Here is a 24137-nt window from a genome sequence, read left to right as displayed (position 1 = left end):
ATACATAATCTCATTTGCACTGTAGGTAAAAAAAAAAACATTTATATATTTACCTGTAATGTCACCTGTGAACTGAATTCATACCCTTATAACCTCACTAGAGCAGGCATAATCTGATGTAGGGGTTGTTGATGCTCATTCCCTTTATTGATAAGCACTTTTACTCTGAGGAGGATACCTTCACACACAAAAAAAAAACATTAATCAATCTTTCCATTCATCTTCTGCAGGTCAATTAAAGCCAAAACAGAGTGGAAAACAGGTCATGTGTTTGGGTTGTTGTACTTTTGGTGTGACATTTTGAAACCATGCAATAATCTCTACACTACTGAAACTGGAAGCATCGTCCTGTGTGTGTTGTTCTTTGGTTGATTACATTTCTATAATTGCTTACCTGATTGTGATGGCGTGCTATTTTGTACAATGACTATAAAAATTCTCATTGTATTCCCCAAAGGGCCTCTCTCTGGACTCAAACATGGATATTCCTGCAGTGAGGCAAGAGTGCTAACCACTGCAGCACCATGTTGCACACTTACTAGGATTTTCATTGCATAAGAATGTTTCCAGTATTCCTACAAGGCACATTTTTCATGCATATACACCTTTGTCCTTTCGAATTTGAAAATAGGAAAATCAATAATGCAGGTCTCATTTACATTGACTCTGGAACTTTTCCTTGTTTAACTCCGATTTATTCTGATTCAGTACAAATCTGGATGACTATGAAACTTGTAAGAATTGGAATAAAATAAATAAACATTACAAAGTTGAAGGGTCGTGTTAGTTTTTGGGGCTGTCATGTGTGATGAAGCAGAAGGAAACATCTGAAATATGCAATACTCTGGCCCTCCTGGATGTTTACAACCCTGCAGGAACGGAAAACGGTAGAACAGCGCCCCCTGTTGCCTTATCTGTTAAATGAGCGAATAACTCAACATAGGACTTAGGTTTTTTTTTTTTTTTAATGATTATGAAGCCATTAACTCAGTTTATATGTTTGTTACATGAATATAACCCAAATATGTATGTATAAAAATAAATGTACAGGGAGGAATTGAATATGAAACACATCCATCAATCAGATGCAGGTTAGTTCAGGTTATACTGAGTCGGGTTGAACTAGGCCGCGTGACACCAAGGCGCACTCACAGTTAACCATGACCTTTAAGATCTAAACTGTCAGGAGGCATAAATACCTCTGACATCTATTTTCCTTTCAGCTCTGCTCCACAATCGTTTCCTGTAATTACATCTCAGCCATAAACACACACAGGACACTTCCTGCGACAAACCAACACAAGGAGACCAACAGCATCTTCTGGCATTGCAAAGATGTCACAAAAAATGAAAATAAAAAATACGGTGAAACCTCCGAATGAGGCTGAAGCACATTTCTACACCTCACGCCTGCATTTGTGGCGTCCGATTCGGGCAGAGGAGGCTGACACTGAGGAGGAAGTGGTTCAAACCGCTGAAGCAATACACAAGCATGTCAATGCTCAACAGCCGCAGAAAAACTGTGAACCTGACATTGAAGGTGAGTTTTACCGAACCGATGATGTGTTGTAGCCTGGAGGACTTGGAGCTGGTTGGCATGAGCAGCAAACATGATTATTAGGCTGCAACTCAGTCAAAGTTTGTGAGCTTGAGCAATATTTAAATCAATAATATGCTTTGTTTATTCTCTCTTTACCCATCCAATCCAAGAAATAATAGTGAATAGCAGAATGAGTTTAACCACCCACATGCTCATTTTGCTCAGATCTTTCAGTTACTGATGTCATTTAGCTGAAATCACTCATTAGAACTGAAATACATCTCCGCGCATTTGAGTTAAACCAACAAGCATTCACAAATCAGGTGTGTCCCCAGTCTTCATTTAAACACTGCTGTGTGTAACCTGCTTGCACTGCATGTGGAAGAACTGACAAAGGAGAAGTTAAAGAATTATTGGAAACAGAAGCATGGCCTATTTAAAGCAAAAGGCACAGAGGAAGAGTGGGCTTGTGTTTCATGAGGAGAACAGGAAGCCATGGTTTCTTTATTACTCATTTGATGGCAATGTCTTCTCTGAGCATCTGGTATGACTTGTAAAACTAAAAGAAATATTGTAGAACGATGAAGCAGATCCAGATTTGAGCTGCTTGGGAGTTTAGCATCTAGATTAGAAAAGCCGTGTCCTACCTGAGCAGGCCCCCCGGAGTCGGAACAGCACCCTGGACCGGAACCCAGAGGTGTCACTGAGGGAGCGGAACCGGGGCAGAGGCCACAGCTGTGAGAAAGTCCTCAGCTCTGGGTGTGAGTCCCCCTCCTCTTCCATGGTCACCTCCTGAGAGGAGACTTCCAGAAAACAAGACACTTCACATGAACCCCACAGGCATCAGTCTGAGCCTGCACAGGCTGCCTCCACCTCCTCTTCCTCCAAAACTCTCTGTGGCTACAGACCTGCGTGTGTGTGTGTGTGTGTGTGTGTGTGTGTGTGTGTGTGTGTGTGTGTGTGTGTGTGTGTGTTTGTGTTTGTTGACGCCCATTGCCTCTGACAGACAGGTTGAGTAGGTAGTCACACATTGAAATGTGCCCAGACTCACACAGCCAGAAGCACTATACAAGAGGTCGGCAACATTTATGGTGAGAGACGTTTCTGCACAATTTCCATGTAACTTCCAAAATAAACATAAAAGAGGTTATAAACTTAGAGTGTGGCATCGGATTTTATCAAAAATAATTAAGATTAATGTTTAGATGCATATATGAAACTTCCATATTACAAATAAGAATTGCTTAAATCTTTGTACTTTACATTTTAAGTCACTTTATTCTGTTTGAAGCACGGCTGCAATGCGGAAAATGTTTAAATTGCCATGGTGGAAGATATCTGAGCAGGTTGAGCGGTGATAGTTGTCATAGTCAAAACAATTTTAGTATCCTGTTTTATCCTCTATTCATCTTTAGATGATTTGACAGTTTGGTGACATTTTTAGTCGAAAATTTATTGAACTCTTCCTTTAATTTAACAGTAACATAGGCATCTCAAATGTGAGACAGGAGCAACATTACACCCCCAAAGAAAAATTAAATTAAATTAAATCAAATTAAATTAAATTAAATTAAATTAAATTAAATTAAATTAAATTAAATTAAATTAAATTAAATTAAATTAAATTAAATTAAATTAATTACACATCATTCTGTGATATCTCCCATGAACATAGGCCTCAATGCATTTTGCTGCATTTTCTTGTTTGTATGCAAAACATAATATTTTAATGCACCATCTACAAAAGTTCATCATGCACTACACAAGTGAAACAATGTGTCAGCACATTTACAGACATGAGAGGGTATTTTGATATTTCCTCACAATAAATGATGATCAACCTTGTAATTTGAATGAAAAAATATATTTTTGACATTTTAAGAGATGGTTCTTCACAACTGCATTCCACATCTGATCCACAGGTGAATTTCTTTCTGCCTTTATGTGCATTTTGCAGCCTGTTTTGAAAGCACGTGCATATTAAACAGCTCCAGTTTCCTCATCATGCTCAGAAGTCTGTATCTCCATCATTCTGCTGATATGTCGATAAAAAGGCGAGTTTTGCCCGAACAAAGACTTCCTTCTTCACCAGATAAATGTTACGCAATTATAAAATGTCCATGCAGCATCACGGGGGAAGAGAGCAGCCTGTAGTTCCAGACCCTTCAGCGATAGATGGCGCTCGGTTCTATGTGTGCCTTGCTTTATGTTTGACGCCAGGCTGACACCCAGCGCTCATTTCATACTTTACACCCACAGAGAGGAGAAACACAGAGCTCTCACTCTCATTTATTTTTCTGAAACCAGAACCAGAGAAGACTATAGTCCTTTTTTTATTAGGATGAAAAATCATATGCAACAAGAACAACGGAAGATGATAGCTATTACAGTAATATTAGAAGAAGCAGAAATATTTGCAGTAGATTTGTTTGCTTGAAGCTTTTTTCAAAACAAACATGTAGACATGTTTTCCTGTTTTTTTTCGGCTTGTGGTTTTTCTCTCCCTCTTTCTTTTTTTAAGTAATGTGACTCAGGCCCCAGTCATGAAAATTTTATATTCATGTAGATATTTATTCACATGTGTACTGCCCTTCTCAAGAGATTGTGCTTTATAATAAATTAATTCATCAGATGTTTTGCACCTACCACCTTTTCCTTTTTTTATTATTTTATTTTCTCAATTTTTCGTTTATTTTTCCATGATTTCTTTTTATTTTTCGGTTTTACTTTTCCCTTTTCCTTTCTTTTCCCTTAATTTCTTAATTTTCTCTTCATGTTCCCCTTTGTCCCTTCTATCTATCGATCTAGCCCCATACTCGGCCTGTGTTTGTTGCTTGGAGTGAAGCTCTCGCTTTCAGACGATCTGTGCGCTGTGGCAGCGGCCGTGCTGGAGCGCTGTAGTCCGGGATCAGAAAGGGGGAGATGGGCTGAGGCAGACGGGACAGACCCGACAGCACCGACACCGACGGCCACTGCGCCTCAAGCACACGTACAGGAGGACCGACTCAGGTGAGCTTTCCTTGAAGTAACACCCCCTCTCTTTGACTCAGGTGAAGCCCGCCGTTCCTTCCAGTGAAAGTTAATAATTGACGGGGCTGCTAACAGGAGTTAGCTGGGTTCGGTTCTGTAACGCGTGAGCCTTAAACTTCTTCACCATGTTAGCTAGCTGCTCTCTAACGAGTCCCGCTGCTTAGCCGTCTGTTTTAAATAGCAAATTATTGACGTGTCTTTGCGTTTTGTTGATCGCTTCACAAGTTCGCTGCGTGCTAATAATGAGCTAACGTGAGGCAGTGAAGTTGAGGCCAGACAGCTGCTGATGCTGCTAACACTCATGTTGTGTGCTTCATTTCTTCATCCACCATGGCGCCTCGCTAACTAGGTCGATGTTTTATTAATTAAGCAGTTTCTGGATCGTATTACTGTGGTGATCGGGACCCTGTCAAACCTGCTGACATCTCCCAGCTGACCTGTCCTGACCTGAGCGCCCATCCCAGCCCTCTCTCACCTGCATGTGCACCTCAGTCTACTTCATTTCTCCACATCTTCAAATCGAATGGATAATTACTGCTGTGATTATTTCTGCGTGTGGCTGAGAGTGGAAAGCACGTTGGGACTGGTGATGCAGTAAAATCTTCTATATATGGAAAGCCATTCAACATCTAAACCTCTAAATATCTTTTCCTTCGGAAGGCAAACGCCAAAGTCGAAAGAGTACTGGCAACTTATGTTTTATTCTTTGGATTGTACTCCGTTACAGATAAACCACAATCATTTGAACTGTCAATAGTAGGCATCCAATTGAAAATACATGCTTAAACAGTTTCTGTTACAACTATAAACTGTTTGGGAAAACAGCACAATTTAAAAATGCAGATAAAAAAATGAATATTAATGAGTGTCTAGTGACTGGTAAAATAGTACCATCATAATCTTTAAATTTAAACTTTCTTTGTTGTGGCGCAGAGTACACTTAGTGAAAATGTCTGTTTTCACAAAACCAAACATTTACGACCAAAAATGACTACAATCTCAAAACAATGCCAATTCTAATGGTACCTTCTGAATACAAGTATCACTTATTCATAGTTATTTTAGTATACAAGGTATTATTTTCACTCCTGGTTTAAAAGTAAATGAAGTCATTACAGATGTTTAATTGTTCCACATTGTCCCACCCTAAAGCATTATAAGAGATAAATCAGTGGATTATTTTTCTTACATTAAAACAGTCTAGGGATGGACTATTTTGAAACTACATTCAGATAACACATGTAGCCAAGTTGTTAGAAGCTAAGTTGTTGCAGGAAAAAGTCGTGATTTGAGACTTTATTTTATTGAATCACTTCCATCTAATTGACAGATTCCCTCCATTGTCAAATCTTTCTGTAGTTCGTATTGTTTCCTTGATGCATTCTATTGAAACTGAATCATCAAAAGTCCGCACTGTTTATGTTGGGGATTTTGAAACGGAAGCTAAGAACAGTAACCGTGTATTTTCTCCTCTCGTTACATTGGAAAACACGAGCTTTCAGCTCTCCAGTTGTTTTTTCCAGCTGTTGTCTTTGTTTTGATGGTCCAGCTGTGGTCTGAGATCGATGAAAGGAGAAGACTGAAACCTGGACTCCTTCACTGTTGACTTACGGCTCGTGCTGTGTGACCAGTTGGTCGCCATATGACGGCGGGGGAAAGCCTTCACAGCAAGCAGAAAGAGAGCGTTTACCTGGGAGTGTTTGTCTTAGGAGGAAGTCAGCTGTTATCTGGCAATCTGATTGTCACAGTCTGACCTTTATCCCGACTTGTGTTCTGTTTTTTTTTTCAGTTTGTATGACCTGGTTATTTTCTCTTTCGTTACATGAGCTACACAGCAAGGTGAGATGTGGTTCCTCATATATTCACATAGAAACGGGTCATTTAAACTTTTGGTTTCTGATCGCTCTGTACCATCGGTGTAAATGTTTCTCCTACAAAATGTTTGTCACTTCAGTTTTAAAATGTAATTCTATTGATAAAACAGTACCTTCAACTACTGTTTTTGTGTACATTTTAGCATCAGGTGGATTGTTTATTGCAGCTATAGAAGCAAATAAAACACAATTGGTTTCATAATGTCCAGCCTGTTATGATCTATAGAGGACATTATTTGACTATTACAAGAAGGAGACTTTAACTGCATAGTGTCTGGAAGAAAAGCATTAAAATCAATGTTCGGATTTTCCATTTTGTTCACTGTGCCAGGATTCTTCTCGTTGGTGTGAACAGTAGTGACACCTATTCTTCCCGGGTTTAAGGTTCCATTAAAAAAACAGCAATTAAAAAAACAAACAAACAAAAACTTGTAGCTTTGAACAAAATCAAAATTGATGCAACATAATTTCCTTATTCAGCACTGCTGTCTTCAGTTTTCTTTTGAGAGCTGCTTTCTCGAGCTATTTGTGGTGGTCAGCTGTTCCAGTGTGCAACTGCTCTACAGAGACTGTTTTCTTCAGTGCGTCGTTTGTTTGACGCATGGCTGGTGTTACTATCATGGATCGCTCTCATTTACATCAACGCCTTTAATCAGATCTCATTTGTCCCATGTGGGGACGATGTCTAGGATATGAACACCATGCATTTACTGTTATGTTTCTGGACTTTTCCTTGGTTGCTTTAGCATATAGTCATATCAGTTTTTGATCACTGGAACCTTCAACAGTCATTCAGAAGAGTAAAGTAAGGTGTGTTTGGCTCTCCTGTTTGTTTTTCTACATTACGAGCATGTTTGCAGCTGAATTGCTGCACAGTATTTTATTCCCAGGATCACTGGGCTCTACAGAGATGTCTCTCACATGACTCTCAGTATTGTCAGAGACGATGATCGCAGCACAGTATTGCTCCTTTCTTACGCCTGTGTGTCAATTGGGATGACTCGGTTAGATGCAGCGGCTAACTGAGATGCTCCTCAGCCCAGAGTCCATGCACAACAACCGGCGCTTTTGTCCCTCGTTGGCCCCTCTTCCACCCACACAGTGCTCATAATGTCCCGGAGAAAGAGCGTCTTTATCTCTGGCCTTCCACAGACTCATCTCGCTCACATATTTTCGGCTCGGTCCAAAAAGACGGCGGTTTGAACGGGCTAACGGAACAATATGCCCACAGTGACACAGTGCGCCCACCCACACAGACTTCGACATTGAGACGGGTGCACTTAAGCACGTAGGAGGACTGAACAGATGGACTGTAATCATTTACTCTTCTGTTGATTAATGAAGCGCTGTAGGTTTCTGCAGGTTAAATATTGCAAACCTCCTTGGAACAGCTCCTCGGGGTGTTTGTGTTTTCTCTTTGTGCCGAACAAGCCTGAGCTCAGTGGTGTGTGTGTTTGTGTTTATTTTTTTCCTTTTACCCTTATTAATATTATTATTACTTTGCTGACAATGCTCAAGTGGGTGCTCAGCTGTGAAGAGACAGAGAGTGAGGGAGGGAGGGGACAGAAGGGGCCGGCCAGAGGCTTGCCAAATCGGATGAGAGAGCAGTTGGGGAGGAGATAGTGAGGAGAGGACTGCGAGGGACGAGGGATCAGGGAAGAAAGGGAGCGAGCCAGGATGAGTGGAGGAGGTCGAAGAGAAAGTGACAGTGTGGAGTATGTGTTACGGAGGGGAAAAACGGAGCCCGAGAGAGAGAAAGAGAGGGGAGAGCCTGTGGGTGAGGCTGATATGAAAGGATGAAGGCGGGGTTGTGGCTTGTCACATGATCCCCTCTCCGTGGCCGTAGCCTGGTGAGCTCCAGGTGGCAGACAAACACAGATACAGTACAGAAACAGAGGAGAGTGGAGCAAGGCTCATCATTAACACAACTGAAATTCCCCCTCACACCTCTCCTTTTCTCTGTGCCCTGAAGGATTTCTCGCAGGTCCAGCTTTGCCTCTGCTCCCCCCCCCCACTTCCCTCCGCTCTTCCCTCGCTCCTCGTTCTGCGCTCCCGGACCGAGCAGGCCGGGGAATGTCCCGGCGGCAACATGCCTTACGTGGACCGACAGAACCGCATCTGTGGCTTTCTGGACATCGAGGAGAATGAGAGCAGTGGCAAGTTCCTGCGCCGTTACTTCATCCTGGACACACAGCAGGGAAGCTTGGTGTGGTTTATGGACAACCCGCAGGTAATGACACCGTTAGCTTAGCTTGTAGCCTTCAGTCATCTCTGCACTCATTAAAATTAAATTGTTTAATTTGTTGATGGAAATCAATTGAAAACAGATACTTGCTAACAAGTAGGTTGCTCTGAATTGAGATTATTTCCTGCAGCTGTGTGCTGACCTCAGTTCACTTATAGTGAAGCTCTCTACATTCATTAGAGCCACAAAATTAAGTTCACTCTCAGTGTTTTCATTGCCAGACGTCGGTGCAAGGATGGGAGGACTTGTTCTTATGTAATTGTAGTCGACAGAATGGATGAGCACGTATTACAGATGCAGGAGTGTCTACTATGGCTGTAAATCATTTAAAACGAGGAGAGAGTGAACGTGTGTTTCAACCCTAAACATGGAAGTAGCTTTTCAAACAGCAGAGCTGTCAGGTTAAGACGGTGAATTCCGCAGCAGGTATTTGCATCGATCACAGTGCTGGTCATTGTCTGCCCTCTGACTCGTCACTGTAACATTTTCCACAGTCTTGGCCTCAAGTTTGTGCATCACGCTGCTTTTGGAGACGCCACATTTGTTAGTGCACTGTTACATTAAGTATTCATAAATGATGTAGCTCAGGAGAAAATTTTAAATAATTCAGGGAGTCCCTTTCTTTTTATAGATTGAGAAATTGTTAAATTTTAATGACGTTAAATCTGGATCTCCCAGTTTCAGACATACAGCAGAGCGCTGAAATTAGCTGTCGGGAAGTAAAGTCAATGTATAATGTGCTTTGCTTTATGATTCTGACTTGTTTTGAATAAGCATGAGACGGAGAGCTCTTGTCTTATTATTTATTTGTTGTTCTGTCACATTTTTCCACAGAACCTGCCGATTGGTGCAGACTGTGTTGGTTCACTTAAACTCACCTACATCTCTAAGGTAAGGCCACTGCACCGTGAATCTTCTCCAACATTCGTGTGATGAGATTATGGATAAATACAACATTTTTGCACTATTTGGTTGAACATGGAAGGTCATAATCATGGGCTTTGTCCTTCTGTAGGTCAGCGATGCCACCAAGCTGAGGCCTAAAGCAGAATTCTGTTTTGGTAAGACAACTGAGCATCACGTTTTTGCTGTGTGTTTGTAATTTCTTAGTGATAGTTTGCTCGAGCTGTATGTTCTTAAGGCAAAAAACCAAAAGGGGTTTATTTTTCTGTAGAAATTTTTTATCTTTTGATATTTTTTTCCCCACACGGGCAACGTGTCAGTAGGCTGTATGATTGGCATGGACAGAGATCTCAGGTGTTTCTCGTAAAAGGAATGCAGAGCAAATATCTGCATTGTGGTGGAAGTCTAGTGCAGTCTATGGTTTGTCCTGAAGGAGAAATGTGCCTTGTCCTCGTTTGCCACTTAACCTCAGTCAAACACCGCTCTCCTCCTGTTCTCCACACTGCTGACCAGGCAGCAGTTTAACACTGTTTAGTCAACACATAAAGATGCAGGCGGCTGCAGCAGGTAATGATCTGAGTTAATGCTAGCAGGTTCCACCACTTTAGAGCCGCTTGTGCATTTAAGGTTGTGTATAAATGTGTGAGCCACTATAAATCGCAGCCTTAACTGGTGGTTTTAAATTGGATAAACACGGGTGTAGCTTTAATTTCATTTCAATTTAGTTTGACACTCCATCGGCCTTTCTGAGATTTGACATCGTAAAAGGACATATGGAACTAAGCTTGTCATTAATTTGGCAACTCAACCCAGAGTTTTCACATCTTACTTCTGCGTGCTCACATAAAAGTGGTGTTTGTTGCATAAGGGCGCTTATATCTGCTACATGCATCACTATGGAAGGAAAGGATGACTATATTAACAACTTTTGAGGCCGACGAGAATGTCATCCAGGCAAAAAGCAAGAACACTGCTGCAGCTGCCAAAAGAGACAATGCTGTTAAAAAGTAGCAGACTCTGTTAATGCAATGATGGTTGCCATAATCATTTCCCACCGTGGCTGTACAAGTAGATCTCACTGTAACAACTTAATAAGCCCAACAGCTTACTAAAATACTTAGATGTTCTTGCTGTATTCGCTATACTGAGGCAAAAGGAGGATTTGCTGACGTTGTATTGATATAGTGTCAAATAAGCACACAACATAGTTATGTCAGGGCACTTCAGCAGAGTGAAACCCAACTATAACACATGAACAAACAGACGATGGTGGAAAGGAACTACGTTTCAAGAAACCTGAAAAGAGCCAGGTGAAAACATTCTGCCATTCTGTTTGGAGTGTGGGGATAGACGGAGAGACAGAGAGAGAGAGATAAAGTTAGTGATGTTTAGTAGTGAAACGTGGTGAGTGAGAAAGGAAAGAAGCTCAGTGCAGCAGTCTAAACCTAAATCAACTCAATTACGAAATGTCCCGGGATGACCTCAACCAGCTCTAACTGTAAGGTTTATTAAATAGAAAAGTCTGAACCCTAACTAGACTGTTTCGGCCCCCCTAACTGAAACTGGGAGCTGGTTTCATGGAAGAGAAGCCTGATAGCTGAAAGCTCTGCCTCCCTTTCTACTTTTAGAAAACCGAGAAACCGCCAGTAACTCCGAGAACCAAGTGTTCCCCTGGGGTAATGTGGGACTAACACCTCTTTAAGATATGGTGGGGCCTGGTTGTCAAGACAACAGGGAATTACAATAGTCCACTCTCCAAGATGCAAATGCACAGATTAATTTCTCTGTGTCACTCTGACTCAACATCTTGCTGATTTTAAATACATTAGGTGATGCTGGTGAAAGACAGCATTCCTACCAAGCTGAACAATGAGTCTAAAATAACTCCCAGGTTTCTCACAGTGGTACTGGAGGCACAAGTGATTCCATCCATATGTTGAGATCATTTGGCTGGCACATGTTTCGAGCCAAATATAATAATGCAGCTCATCCAGGCCTTTTCATCTTTAAGTCAAGTTTCTTATTTGACAAGTTGATCAGAATCATCTGGTTTAACAGATGAGTGGATTTGACTGTCATCTGCATTACAATAGCAGTTAATGTAGTGTTTCCTAATAATATTCTTCAGAACAGACATGTATAATGTAAAAAGTATAATTCCTGACATAGAACCGTGTGGAACTCCATGGTTAGCTGACCAATGCTTAAAATTTGAATCAGTAGTTATAATTAATCCATTTCAAGATAATGACATTTTAATTCAGTGATATTTCAAATAATTTTAGTGATCCTAATAAATCACCTCCTTGGGACTTTAAAGACTCGTTCAATCGTAGCTTCAGGCCGGGTTACAGTCTGTCATCATTTCTATGTTATCAGTAGCTTTATACCATCGAGAAAAAAAAAACAAATGGCCCTTTTCTTAATCAGTCTGTCGGTCATTATTCTGCCTGCTGTGCTATGATCCTTAATGAAGCCCGGCAAATGAGACATGTAGTATAAGCTTTGTCAATGTCTCTGTTAAACTTAAAAGCTCGAGTTAGCCCTGAAGTGAGCGCGTTCAACCGAAACCCCGCTTGTTAGTCTCTCTCCTAAAAGTTACTTTTCGAAAGAAACGACTGTAGGAGATTAGGCCCGGATGGAAATGACATTTCATCAGATCTTTGTTCATTATCTCCACGCTTTTTCTTACGTCCTATTCAATGGCAGGAAATACTGGCGTGAACCACAGTGGATGTGTGAGCGTGTGCGTTTGCGTGTCTGGCCGTGTGCGCACCATTTGCCTCGTCGTGCTCTCGACAGGATGTTGACATCCTAATTGGAACCTGATTCGGAGATGTATGAAGTTATTTTTAAGCTGTCTTCTGTCGGCCACATGTTGCTCTGATATCTGAATATCGCTGCTCTGGCTCATACAGTTCAAAGAAGAGGTGCGAGTTGATGAGGATAAAAAAGAAATGTTACATTTATTGTGAGGGGGAAAAAAAGGAGACTTGATTGCTTTCTGTGATTGATGACGGTCTGAGATGGATGTGCGAAGCTGAGAGAGATCTGCAGCATTTGTGTGAACTTTGGGCGCTGGGCTGCATTTCCCAGCAGCATGGATTGTTTTATAGTGTGTTAACTATGAGTCAGATGCCCTCTTTCCCAGATTGGTCATCCCAGCACTCCAGAGTGCAGACTTGCTTGACTCCCAGGCCTGCGCCAAACACACCACTAGAAAGGACGATTTTCGATTGTGCCACGAGTTTGCCTGTGACTTTTACAGCCCAGAACCATCACGTTGACCATTTCAGCTTTAATGTAATTCATCGCTGTGGTGCTGAAAGGAGATGGAGAAATAAGGATGGTTTGAGCTGCAGAACTGAAGGATTTCTGCCCGAGAGAGGCAACGAGAGACTCGAGTTCTTTCAGCTCCCAAATCCTGATCCATGGCTAATCAGCATTTGACCCAAAAATTTCTTTGTGATTAAGAAAGGCTTTCGCTCATTATCATGAGTGCGGAAATGTGTGAGAATGTTTGGTGAGTGGTAGCTGTGCCCCCCCCTCCAGTGGGTAGGTGGTGGCAGACTGAAGCAGCTGATTCTAGCTGTCTGTGTGTGTGTCTGTGTGTGTGTCTGTGTGTGTGTGGTAGAGCCTCTTGGCTCAGTTGTTTTGCTCTTCCAGAGAAATTCATGGCGAAGCATGTATTCTGAAATTCGCCACCTTTTCTGTCGAAGAAGACAAAAAGCAATCTTGATGGTTCATATTTGCACTTCAACTCCGTGTTTTTGTGGGATTCAAAATTATCCACAGAATTAATCCGATGGCTTAGCGTGACCGTGACGGAAGAAGCCCGAACATACTTTCACTTTTCCCATTGTTCCCACTGCTGTTTTTTTTTTTTTTTTTTTTATGATCTCTTAGTCATCAATGCCGGGATGAGGAAGTTCTTCCTGCAGGCCAATGATCAGCAGGACCTTGTAGACTGGGTCAGCGCTCTCAATAAAGCCACCAAAATAACAGTAAGGGAAACACACACCATGCCCCTACCTGCTCTCTTTGAAGTGTGCTTCATAACTTAGGAAAACTTATTTCTTCCTGCTCTATTAAAATCAATGAAAGGACTGTCAAGACACGAGCTGCAGGGTGAGTCAGAGTGTGACTAACAGGATGCTGTATTCTTGGACTGATTTCTGGGATAAAGGGCCTTTCCCATTGTTCTCCATGAAGTTTTAAACATGCAGAAAGGAAATGGGTTAAACATGTTAGACTTGTCAAAGGAATATATAGAAAGCTACACATACTGACTGTGGAGAAAGGATTGATCTTCCTCTCCAAACTATGAATTGCTCAAAGGACTCTGTCAACTTTGTGCGGTTGATTTATTTTGTCTTTTTCTTTCTGAAGGTGCCAAAGTTGTCCGATGGCCAGCAGAACTCTGAGAACCAGAAGTCCTTGCCAGATGTCGTCGGACCCAAGAAGCAAGTCTCCTATAAGACCGAGATCATTGGAGGAGTTCCCATCGTTACCCAAACACAGGTTGACGTTGTTTACCAGTGCTTTGCCGCACACTGTTTTTCGATGTGTACATGAGAACACAGTCTGTTGAAAATGACTGTTTCACATTCCTGTGATACATTGATGTGCCCACCAAAGTTAAATGTTTCTCCTTTTGCCAGTCATTCATGAAACAAGAGAGTGCAGCTCCTTGTAAAAGCAGCTGTCATGGCACTTTATTTTAAACCTTTAGAGCCAATGTAGAGTAGTACATACTCTGTAGTTTATTGCAGTTACATATTCCAAGACAGTATATGTGCACTGAAATCTGTTTTGCATTATTGTTGGATCCAGCTTTAAAATGCTACAGTATAGATACAAATATGCAGTTTAACATCTGCAGTTTTGTTTAGGTTTTTAAACCTTGAGGTAGTTTGATATGTACTTCCTGTGTGATTTTGATAGTTACTCTAAATTGCTTTCAGGTGCACACGTGAGGATGTGTTGTGTGTGTGTAACTGAATGTACATGTACAGTTAGGCTCAGCTTCAGCAGTGGATGAATATTTATTGTTCTGTTCCACTCCAGCATGAAGGTGGTGATGGTGCCGACCGCGCGGAGCGTGAAGCCTTGCATCGCTCTCACAGCCAGCTGCCGTACTTCCTGGGTCGACCGGCTCAGGAGCACACCGTCATCAAGTCGGGATACTGCGTCAAGCAGGGAGCCGTGGTGAGTGGCGGCCATTGTGACTAGTTTGCTTGGTTGATTGAATTCCATTTGGCCTTCTGCTGACTGACTGAGAAGTCCTGTAATTCAATTCTCCCTGGAAAATGGTCAAATGAATCTGCAGAACTGTTGTCATCATGAAAACGGTCACAATCAACAAAATGTATGACTTTTTCATCTGGAAATACAAGTTATTCATAAGTATGCAGTCTTTGAGATTTATGGAAAAGAGGTTTTTACTGCTAGATAGGTAAATGTTAACTGAAACTAACGCAAAGTCTTTTCTCTCCTTTCCCTTTCCAGATGAGGAACTGGAAACGACGATACTTCCTCCTGGAAGAAAACTCAATGAGTTACTTCAAATCAGATTTGGTAATTAAGTGATGCAGTTACGTAAATCCTAGAGTGAATGCATTTATTTCCTTCAGGCTGGGATTTGATTCGCCGCCGTCGGTCTGAGGTGGAGTGAGAGAAAACATATGGTCGCGGGTCTCAACATGTTTTCTGTGGAATTCAGTGCGCTCACTTCACATGTCCCGTCACGTCGCCGTTCCCCCCGGCTTTCGCGCGCGCGCACACACACACACACACACACACACACACACACACACACACACACACACACACACACACACACACACACACACACACACACACAGACACAGGCTGTCCTTCCACTGCATGTCCCATAGCCCGTCCTTGTCAGGGTTCGCCCTTATTTGACAACTCTGTCTGTGTATTTGGCGATCAACAGGGCCCAAGGGCACAGACTCACTGTCTACTGTATCAAATGGAGCGGTCAAGAAAGTTACAACCATCAGGGCTTTTTTTTTTTTTGTTTTTTTTGTTTGCTTTTTGCTTCTAGGAAATTAAACTTTCTCCTCTTCCTGTAAAGCAGAGAACAAACTCAGGATGTCAGCCTCAGATTAAAGCAGCGCTCTCAGGGGGGAAAAGAATCTGCAATACCAGTGCAAGTAGTGTTTGTTCTGTGGCACCAACTGTTGTTTGTGTTTACCTCCAGGAGAAAGAACCTTTAAGAATGATCCCGCTAAAAGAAGTCCACAAAGTCCAGGAGTGCAAGCAGAGGTATTTAACATGTTCCGACATTCTCTCCGTTATACAAGAACGTCTTTGTCCAGGAGGATTCGTGTTTACCGTTTCTGATCCAGATGAAGATGAAGATGTAGATGAGATGAGTTTGACCCGACTTGTTTTCCCACCTCCTTGCAGTGACATCATGATGAGAGATAATCTATTCGAAGTCGTCACAACATCCAGGACATTTTACATCCAGGTAAGATGTTTTCTGTGATAGCAGGAAGGTGGCTGGCACTTACACATACTTACAGCTTTCAGAAATTTTTTTTTTTTTTTTTTCTTTTCTTCTTCACTAGGCCGACAGTCCAGAGGAGATGCACAGCTGGATCAAGGCTATTTCAGGGGCCATTGTCGCCCAGCGGGGTCCGGGGAGGTCTGCTGCCACAGTATGTAAATTGAACTACAGTATAAGTAAAGCTCCTGTGGTGAGACTTTAGCAGACAAACAACTTCAGACTTGACTTTTTTTTTTTTTTTTTTTCCCAGTTCAATTCACCTTTATTTATTAAGTGCCAATTACAACGTGGTCATTTCTAGACACTTTTACAGAGTAAGCTCAACAGATCCACATGAGCAACCATAAGCGACTGTGGAAAGGAAAAACTCCCTTTTAACAGGAAGAAACCTTTGCAGAAGCAGGCTCAGAGGTGGCGGCTTTCTGCTATTCTGGTTGGGGTGAGGGGACAGAAAGAGAAGGAGATAGGACAGACAGGTACAATCTTTATATCTTGTATCGACATATATTTCATATATAAACAGAGAGTACATAGACTACAAGAGAAACAATGGTCAGTGACGTAGTTATGAAATATTACATGAAAGAAAGGAGAGAAGTGAAGGAGAACTGGGAGCCGGTTCCACATGGGAGGAGCCCGGGGTTGAGTAAACCGCTTGCACCCACTGGGTCCGGGTTACCTCAGTCAATCAATGGATCAGCTGTTTTGATTGATGCCCAGTTAGAAACTGATGGCACCCGTTTACTCCAGGTTGTCTCATTAGATCAATGGATCAGCCACGGTTGATCTGTTTGCGATCCCTCAATCACGGCTCGAGTCCACCTAAGAGACAACCCCTTCATCCAGGGTTTTGGTGTTCTGACTTTTTAGTCTCCCATGTTTGAAGAGAAGCCGACCTTTGTGCGCACCCCGATCGGTGCCTGTCTTGGAAAAGTCAGCCTAATAAAAACCTGGCTGTTACCGAGGAATGAGTAGATTTTAATGCAGAGATGAGTTTGTGCTGATCTTTGGGGGCAGGAGGAGATTTCTTTGCATGTTACAAGGAAGGTGGCTCAAGCTTGGTTCACCACTTTATTCACAAATATGAATATAATACAAAATTACAAGAAATGAAATCAAACTACATGAGAGGAAAGAAGGACTTTTAATAAATCCTCTCCATCAATAAACATTATTGTAATGGAAACAAAGAAGTGATGAGCAAAGAAAACTAACAAAGGAGTGAATAAAAAGTCACGTGAAACCCCACAATAAACAGTATCAGCTGAAAGTAATTTATCTTTAAAGAGAAAAGCGTATTAATCAATTCATACTTGGGACCATGAAATTTGATAAAAAAGTTGATGGTTTGAAGTACGACAAATACCTTTTGTCTTAATGAGGATTAAATAAATTTACTGAATTTTCAAACAAATCTCACATGAAATAAACTGTGAAAAAGCCTCTTGGTACTCCACAGGCAGTATTTGCAGATTGCAGATTATTGTGATAGTCCGACCCCAGGAAGCCTAAATGCTGCTACACCTCTGATTTGAAATCCCCTGAGGCCACAGCCACAAACGGATGGCGTTTTTCTCACACCAGTTCACAGTTCCCCAGTGAGTTCAGGTTTCTCGGTCTTCATTAGTCCAGCACTTTCCTCTTTTGTTAATGTGGACCTGCGATGCTCCTTGAGACATGTTCCATCAGCCCGACGTGAACGGTGAACAGATACGTTTTACACCTCATTGTCATGCAGTTTGATGGGCAGCTTCTCTCTTCATTTCCACCTTTTCATTTTCCTCATTACCACCTGCTTGGGAGATGTTTTTTTTTTTTCTTTTTTCTTTTTTTTTTCTTCTGTAGAATTGGTAAGTCTCAGTTAGATATTCAACAGTGTAAAACCCTGAGGACTGAAAATAGAATAAAGTGCAGCTGAACCTCCTGGCTGGATTCAGACTTTACCAGTCCAAACTTTAACTACGGCAGGTAATCAGTAACCTCATCGGTTTAGTCATCAATGTAAAAACATCCCTAGAAGTTGAGGCTGCAGAGGAATCTGTCCCATCTGGATGAAATGGGCTCTCTCCGTCACTTCCAATTCTCTACAGTTTCCTCTCTTGCCTCATGTCGTTCTTTCTTTCAGTCTTTCTCTCTGGCTTGTTTGTTCTCGGCTCCTCTCTCTGTTGTCTTTCTCCTTTCTCTCTCTGTCACTCCTCCTCCTCCTCCTCCTCCTCCTCCTCCTCCTCCTCCTCTCCTCCCAGTGGACAGACTGCCCATCTGCTCTAATCCTGCTTTGCACTGTGTTGTTGCAGATGCGGCAGGCCAGACGGCTGTCGAACCCCTGTATACAGAGGTATACATCCCGAATCGGGGAGTGCAGCAGCACGTATGTCAGCTCGTCTAAATCCCCCCTTTAAGCTATAAGTTCATCTTTGCAATACTTTTTTTTTTTTTTTTTTTTTTAATTTTCCCCCACTCACTGGCTGGCCTTTTTTGGTTGCAGACATGAGAGCAGATCAGATCTGACCACACATCTGATACTCTCCTTTTTATTATTTTTTTTTTTATTATTGCTGAGAACCAACCACACCCTAAATATGGCTGCGATAACCCAACAAGCGCTCCTCCCTCCATGCCCTCCTCCTCCAGCTTCTCTCATTCACGTCTCCTCTCCTCCTCCTGCTCCCATTCTCCTCCACGTTAACATTCTCCTCAGGCCCATTTGCATTCTCATAGTGAAGAATTTTCCAAACTGCCTTGCATGTGACGGCCGCCGCCGTCAGCATGTCACTTTAAATGCAGCGCACCTCAAGTTTTCGAATGTGGGAAAAGTCAGAGAAAGACACTTGGCAGCAGTTTTAGGTGACCGTGTTGAAAGCCCTGGCAGTCACTGCCTCCCCGTCTCTGGTTTGGCTTCACTTCACTTCCACAGCTTTTTTTATTTGCCTATGCGCTCACCATAACTTTGCAGAAATAAACGTGCCGTCCACGCAGAAACATACACTGACTGCATGAAGTGTGCGATGAGCTTGAGTCTGTTGTGGTTCTTACTGTGCCTTTCACACCTTGTGTTTCTCTTTCCTCCGTGCCCCCCCTGTTATCTCTGCAGTCTGCTGCAGCTGTGCACCTGTCTTAGATGTGTGACATCCTGCTTGTCTCTCCTCCTCCCTCCCGTTCGCTGCCTGTATGTCTTTTTCTCTCTTTCTCATACACAGGACGATAGCAAACGTGATTACGTGTCCACTTCTTGTGTTTGTGTGGTTTTAACAGCTTTGCTATGGGAACTCGCATATGTTGAATCTACACGTCCGGAGCTGCTGTGTCACTCGGTATTTTGGGAAATGTGTGGTGGGGGGTTAAGGGGGCGTACCTGCATTGTGTCCTCATCGAAAGGAGATTATCCGATTGGATTCCTGATAAAATCCTGCAGCAGCTTGACTTTGGACTTTGGATTCAACATAAATGTGTCTGCCTAGTGCAGCTGGATCTTATCACTGTGTGTAATTCGTGACCCGATCCTGATATCGATGATAGGAAAAAATGTATGCAACACTATAGATGGCAGCTAGACTTCATGACTCTCAAACACTTGTTTTAGATTATGCTCTCCTCTAAAATTAGCCCAGTAACAAACCAACTGAAACATATTTAAAGACATAAGTTCTGTTTTTGTTCCGCTGAAGAGCAGGACTACATTTTTCCATCGTGTACACAATGAGATTCATATCTTAAGTGAGATGTTTTACCAGTGTAATTATGGACTCATGTCACACCTGCAGAATATTTAAAGGCACAGGAAAAGCTCATGTCCTGTTGTGTTGCATGTTGTTCGCAAGTTCTTGGAGATTACTAACTAAAAACTAAACATCCATACAGTTAAAATTTTCAAACTGCACCTTTTATTGATGACCGATGCTTCTCCGTTAGTCTCGGTGTCTCCAGATTTCATTATTTGTCTGACTAACTTTTCACCACCGTCTCACGGACTCCTCCTGTCCTGTTTTCACCACGCCTGCTGTGTGTTATTCTTTACGCTTATGCTTCTGTTTTGTTTTGTTTTTTCCAGAGATTGAAATCTGACAATGAAAAGCTGTGAATAATGAGCTCCAACCAGCCGGCTCTCTGAACTCCTATTGAGACTACCCAAACTAAAACCCGCTGACACTGCTCTTCCTGCTACCTCTACTTCCACCACTACTACCACTACTACTACTACTACTACTACTGCTACTTCTACCACTGCTACTACCATCATCTCCACTTTCTAGCAATGCTACATTCTTCAGCACCCACAACCTCCAAGCTGCATCAAAGCCCCACACGCTGGTGCTACTTCAAGTCTGTAACTCACTTTGTGCTGCAGCTTACTCAAGTTTAGCTTCTTTAAAGGAAACACAGATGCGTAACTGTGTGACGTGTGTGTTTTGTGCCGCAGGAACACGGCAGCCGTTCCTCTTTCTACCGCAGCCCCGCGGGTCCCCCCGTCCCTCGCTCGCCCATATCTGCCATGCCACCATGCTACCCAGAGTGGGGGGCCGCCGTCACGTGCGCCACACGCGCGCAGCCTGGCGTGGGACAGCGAGCACTTCATGAGCCTGCTGCCGCGCCCCAGTCACAGCCACACGCCAGCCCGCCTGTCCCTGCAGGAGACGCGCCTGGCCAAGTGACCTGCGAGCAGCCCGTGACCACCACCACCGCCGCCGCCAACTCCGAGGAGTCACCGTGGCGACGGCGGAGCAGCTTCGAGCCGCACGCGTCCGAAGCGCTCCTCCACCTGGACGAGGCCGACCTGCCGGTGAGCGAGGTCTGACGGACGCTGAAGGTGGGAGCTTTGGCGCTAAAGCACGGCGGCGTTTGGTTCCCGGAGCCGAAGCCGCCTCAGAAAACTCATCCTCGGAGCTTTTCCTTCAGCGTGCGAGAGAAACACGCCGGGTGAACTCTGAGCTGCACTCCAGTGCCAAAGACGACCCAGCCCATCGCCCTCGCAGCCCCGCCCGCTCTCACAGCTAGAACGGCGTCATTTACAGAGACGCAGTCCAAAACAAAAGCCCATATTTTACTTGTGCTGATTAAAATTGAATAATAGAACTTTATTCCGAGCTGTACAGGCACAATGCGTTCGGCGGTATTTATGGCAGGAGGATTTTTGTAAACCACTTTGTGCCAAGAAAATAAGGGAGCTTGTCAAGGGCGCAGGCCGGCTCCTCGTGTCTTCAGACCGAGGACACGACGTCGGGCGTCCCTTTAGATGTACTAACACTAAACCGTGTGTGGTCCGTTCTCACACTCATTAACAGAACACTGGATTTGTGTACTATTTCTGGCCAGTGCTGAGGTTATGCAAATTCAAAGTGGGATTCATGGATGGACGAGGACTAGATTTGCAGACATTTATTAGTTGTGTGTCCTGATGTGCATAATTATGCAAGACCAAATGTATTGCAGCCACATTTTTTTTTTTTTTTTTTTTTTAACCATTTGCTAAGATCTTGACTTGAACATCTTTGGGGGGGGGGGGGGGGGGGGCGGGGGGAATGCACAGGAGCGTTCACATCAGTTATTTTAGGGTTTGTTTGTTTTTTTTAATTGATTGAGTAGACGACTGTTAATGACCACAAGCTAATTTGTACAGTTTATCCACCAGAAGTGAGAGTACTATGCAGAAGTCCACAAAAACAAGCACGTGTGTCATTTCACAACCCGAATCAGCTTTTTTTTTTTGTTTTGATTTTGTTGCCAACTGCATTTCAGTGTGTTAGACTTAATGAACTATGTGGGGAAAATACGATACAGCGACTGCGTTTGTACGCGTTTTGTAATTCATATTTAATAAAAAGTGCAGCAGAGCAGGGTTAGACGTGGCTCGATCACAGTTCAAAGGTAAAATCTACACGTCGTGGAAACTCTCCGGATCGTAGTTTATCCTCAGTCGACGTTTCTGTTGCATGCTACCTTTTCAATGTTCTCTCGGTTTGTCTCTGTTTATCTACTCTCTTTGGTTGTTGTTGTGTTTGCAGACTAGAAACAGATTTATTTTTGATATGCTTTTAGACGTGTCCTGGTCCTCTTGGAACTGTGTTCCCAAACCAGTAGCAGAACGCTGCCTCATGGTGTTGTTTTAAAAACTCTCTCCAAAAAAAAAAAAAAAAATCCACACTATGCGTTTCTTTCTTTCTTCTTCTTTTTTTTTTTAAGTGCCTGCTTTCTTTTATTTCAACCCAAGCAAAGCCAAACTATTTCATCCCACCTTTACAGTCTGGTGTAATTGGTTTGAATTGTCTCTATTTATTCTGTGGATGACTTGAAAGAAATAAACACTGAAAATGTGCTCGGGTTTCACCGTGCTGCTCGCTGGTGTTCAGGTCGCTGTGTGGTGGTAGAGCAGAGAAAGAAAGAAAGAAAGAAGCTCAGCAACACTTCAGGCTTGATCTGCTTCTTTTAGTGGGATTCCTCAAAGCCTCCTCTGCCCTCTTGTGGTTAAATGAAAAAAGCTCACGTTCATGAAGACCCACTGAGTTCTTCAAGACACCGATCACTGTTCTTCAGTGTTGAAAATGGGAGGAAACCGGAGTGAACGGTGTTTTTCATTTTTATTGTAAAATCTTAACCCTTCATACTGTGCCTCCAGTCTTTTGTTGCTGTTTTTACTAAACTATCAGAGAAATTCACTCGTTTAAGGAGTTCAACTCCCCAAAACTTTTACAGAGTGTCGTTTCTTATTTAAAGATTTTCTGTGTCGTTTGAAAAGCCGACATTATTTACAATCTTGATCTGGATTTAAAATTCCAGTTGTGGTTTGATGTTAAAAACAGCCTCGACTCTCTTCTGTTTTACTGTCCTGGGCAGATATTTCATAGAGTTAAAAAAAAAGTTCAATGTTTATTAGATCAACCAGGCCTGTCTGTATGGATTTCAGTTTAATCTTAAAATTAAAAAGTCTACTTTAAAAAAAAATCCACATAATGGAGCCAGTATTTGTTAGTTTTACATCCAGTTTGAACTTCTCTGTTTTCAGCAGTTTAAAGCAGACATGGCCAAAAGGTGGCCCCATATTTTTTGACCTGTGAACTGATTTCCTGTCAATAAGAATTACTTTTTTTTTCAGATAATAGTATAATGGAGTTTATTCTGAGCACCTTTCAAACTAATATCAATTAAAATGAATACAGATAAAATATTACTGGTTTATTTCAAGCTGTCAAATGCAGACAAAGCCTAAGATGAGCTCTTTTCATTAACTCACCTCCCAGAATTCTCGTAAGTCCTGTACGATCACTGGGCTCCATCACGATTTGAGCCTCCGGTTCGGAGGATGACATTTTTGCAGCCCTCAGAAGAATAAAATTGGCTCGTTTCCCTACTTTAAAGAGTCCGTGTCTGTCTGAAGAACTCTGCTTTGCTCTCAGAAATTATTTTTTTAAAACTTTGATGTAAAAGGAAAACACTTCCATGTGACTTGCCTTTAACCTAAAACCATAAAAAAAAAAACCCAAAATAAACTCAAAGTAGCTCTATCTTTTTTTTTTTTAACGGCACTCAGCGTTGCGGTCTACCGCTTTACACATTTCCTCTCCAGTACTGATAATAAACTCTGTCATTCATCACCTCCTAATGAGGTGCTGCTCACACACTCAACCTTTGGAGAGTTGGGAGTCTGAGCAGATTGTTGTACCGAGGGTCTGGAAGAAAAAAATCTGAATACTTGAAGCCTCCTTAATCAGTCAGATAACGAGCATCAGGATATTCCAGCTCTTTATATGGTGGTAACTGCATCTGCAGACCCTACAGATCTGATCAGGCTTGTGTCAAGTGTTTCTCAGTAAAGTGGGAAACCGTGATATATTATGTCCTGAAGCAGCAGATTACATGTTTACATCTGCTGGATCCTCTATATATGGAAGACTTCCGGCTAGTTGTCGGACAATGCCAGGCTTTGGTGTGGCTTCAGCTTAATTGCGGTCCTGGAGGAGCTTCGCTCGCCGTGGAGGCCTCACAGACCTCAGCGGCGTCCATCCCGGGCCGGAG

The 24137-nt window shown here is 42.6% G+C and overlaps 2 protein-coding genes across 8 annotated transcripts in view; one reads left to right on the top strand and one right to left on the bottom strand.

The window, feature by feature from the left end:
• Positions 1–2417, bottom strand: part of phactr2 (phosphatase and actin regulator 2) — a 35709-nt gene extending 33292 nt beyond the window's left edge. Inside the window, exon 1 of the mRNA XM_030106861.1 lies at positions 2188–2417. Within this exon, the coding sequence (XP_029962721.1) occupies positions 2188–2323 (136 nt within the window). The 5' untranslated portion in view covers positions 2324–2417. The remainder of the gene's footprint in view (positions 1–2187) is intronic.
• Positions 2418–4392: 1975 nt separating this feature from the next.
• LOC115399407 (pleckstrin homology domain-containing family A member 1-like) lies at positions 4393–22440 on the top strand. Of its 7 annotated transcripts, XR_003932643.1 has the most exons (15): positions 4393–4549; positions 8417–8674; positions 9524–9580; positions 9705–9750; positions 13499–13596; positions 13982–14113; positions 14660–14800; positions 15101–15169; positions 15819–15883; positions 16028–16091; positions 16192–16281; positions 18425–18498; positions 19222–19296; positions 20179–20450; positions 20548–20688. XR_003932643.1 is itself a non-coding variant. In XM_030106738.1 (13 exons), the coding sequence occupies exons 2-13, from the start codon at positions 8534–8536 to the stop codon at positions 20777–20779; spliced, it is 1209 nt and encodes a 402-aa protein (XP_029962598.1). In that variant the 5' UTR covers positions 4393–4549; positions 8417–8533; the 3' UTR covers positions 20780–20928. The 7 variants fall into 7 exon arrangements, 4 of the variants coding, with proteins under 4 accessions (XP_029962598.1, XP_029962596.1, XP_029962597.1 ...); XR_003932644.1 differs by lacking the exon at positions 19222–19296 and having other exon boundaries at positions 4394–4549; XM_030106738.1 differs by lacking the exons at positions 19222–19296; positions 20179–20450 and having other exon boundaries at positions 20548–20928.
• The last annotated feature ends 1697 nt before the right edge of the window (positions 22441–24137 follow it).

The sequence above is a fragment of the Salarias fasciatus genome, chromosome 13 (genome assembly GCF_902148845.1).
Source record: "Salarias fasciatus chromosome 13, fSalaFa1.1, whole genome shotgun sequence".
Taxonomy (NCBI): domain Eukaryota; kingdom Metazoa; phylum Chordata; class Actinopteri; order Blenniiformes; family Blenniidae; genus Salarias; species Salarias fasciatus.
The sequence above is the reverse complement of the archived record's forward strand: the minus strand, read 5'-3'. Positions and strand labels throughout refer to the sequence as shown.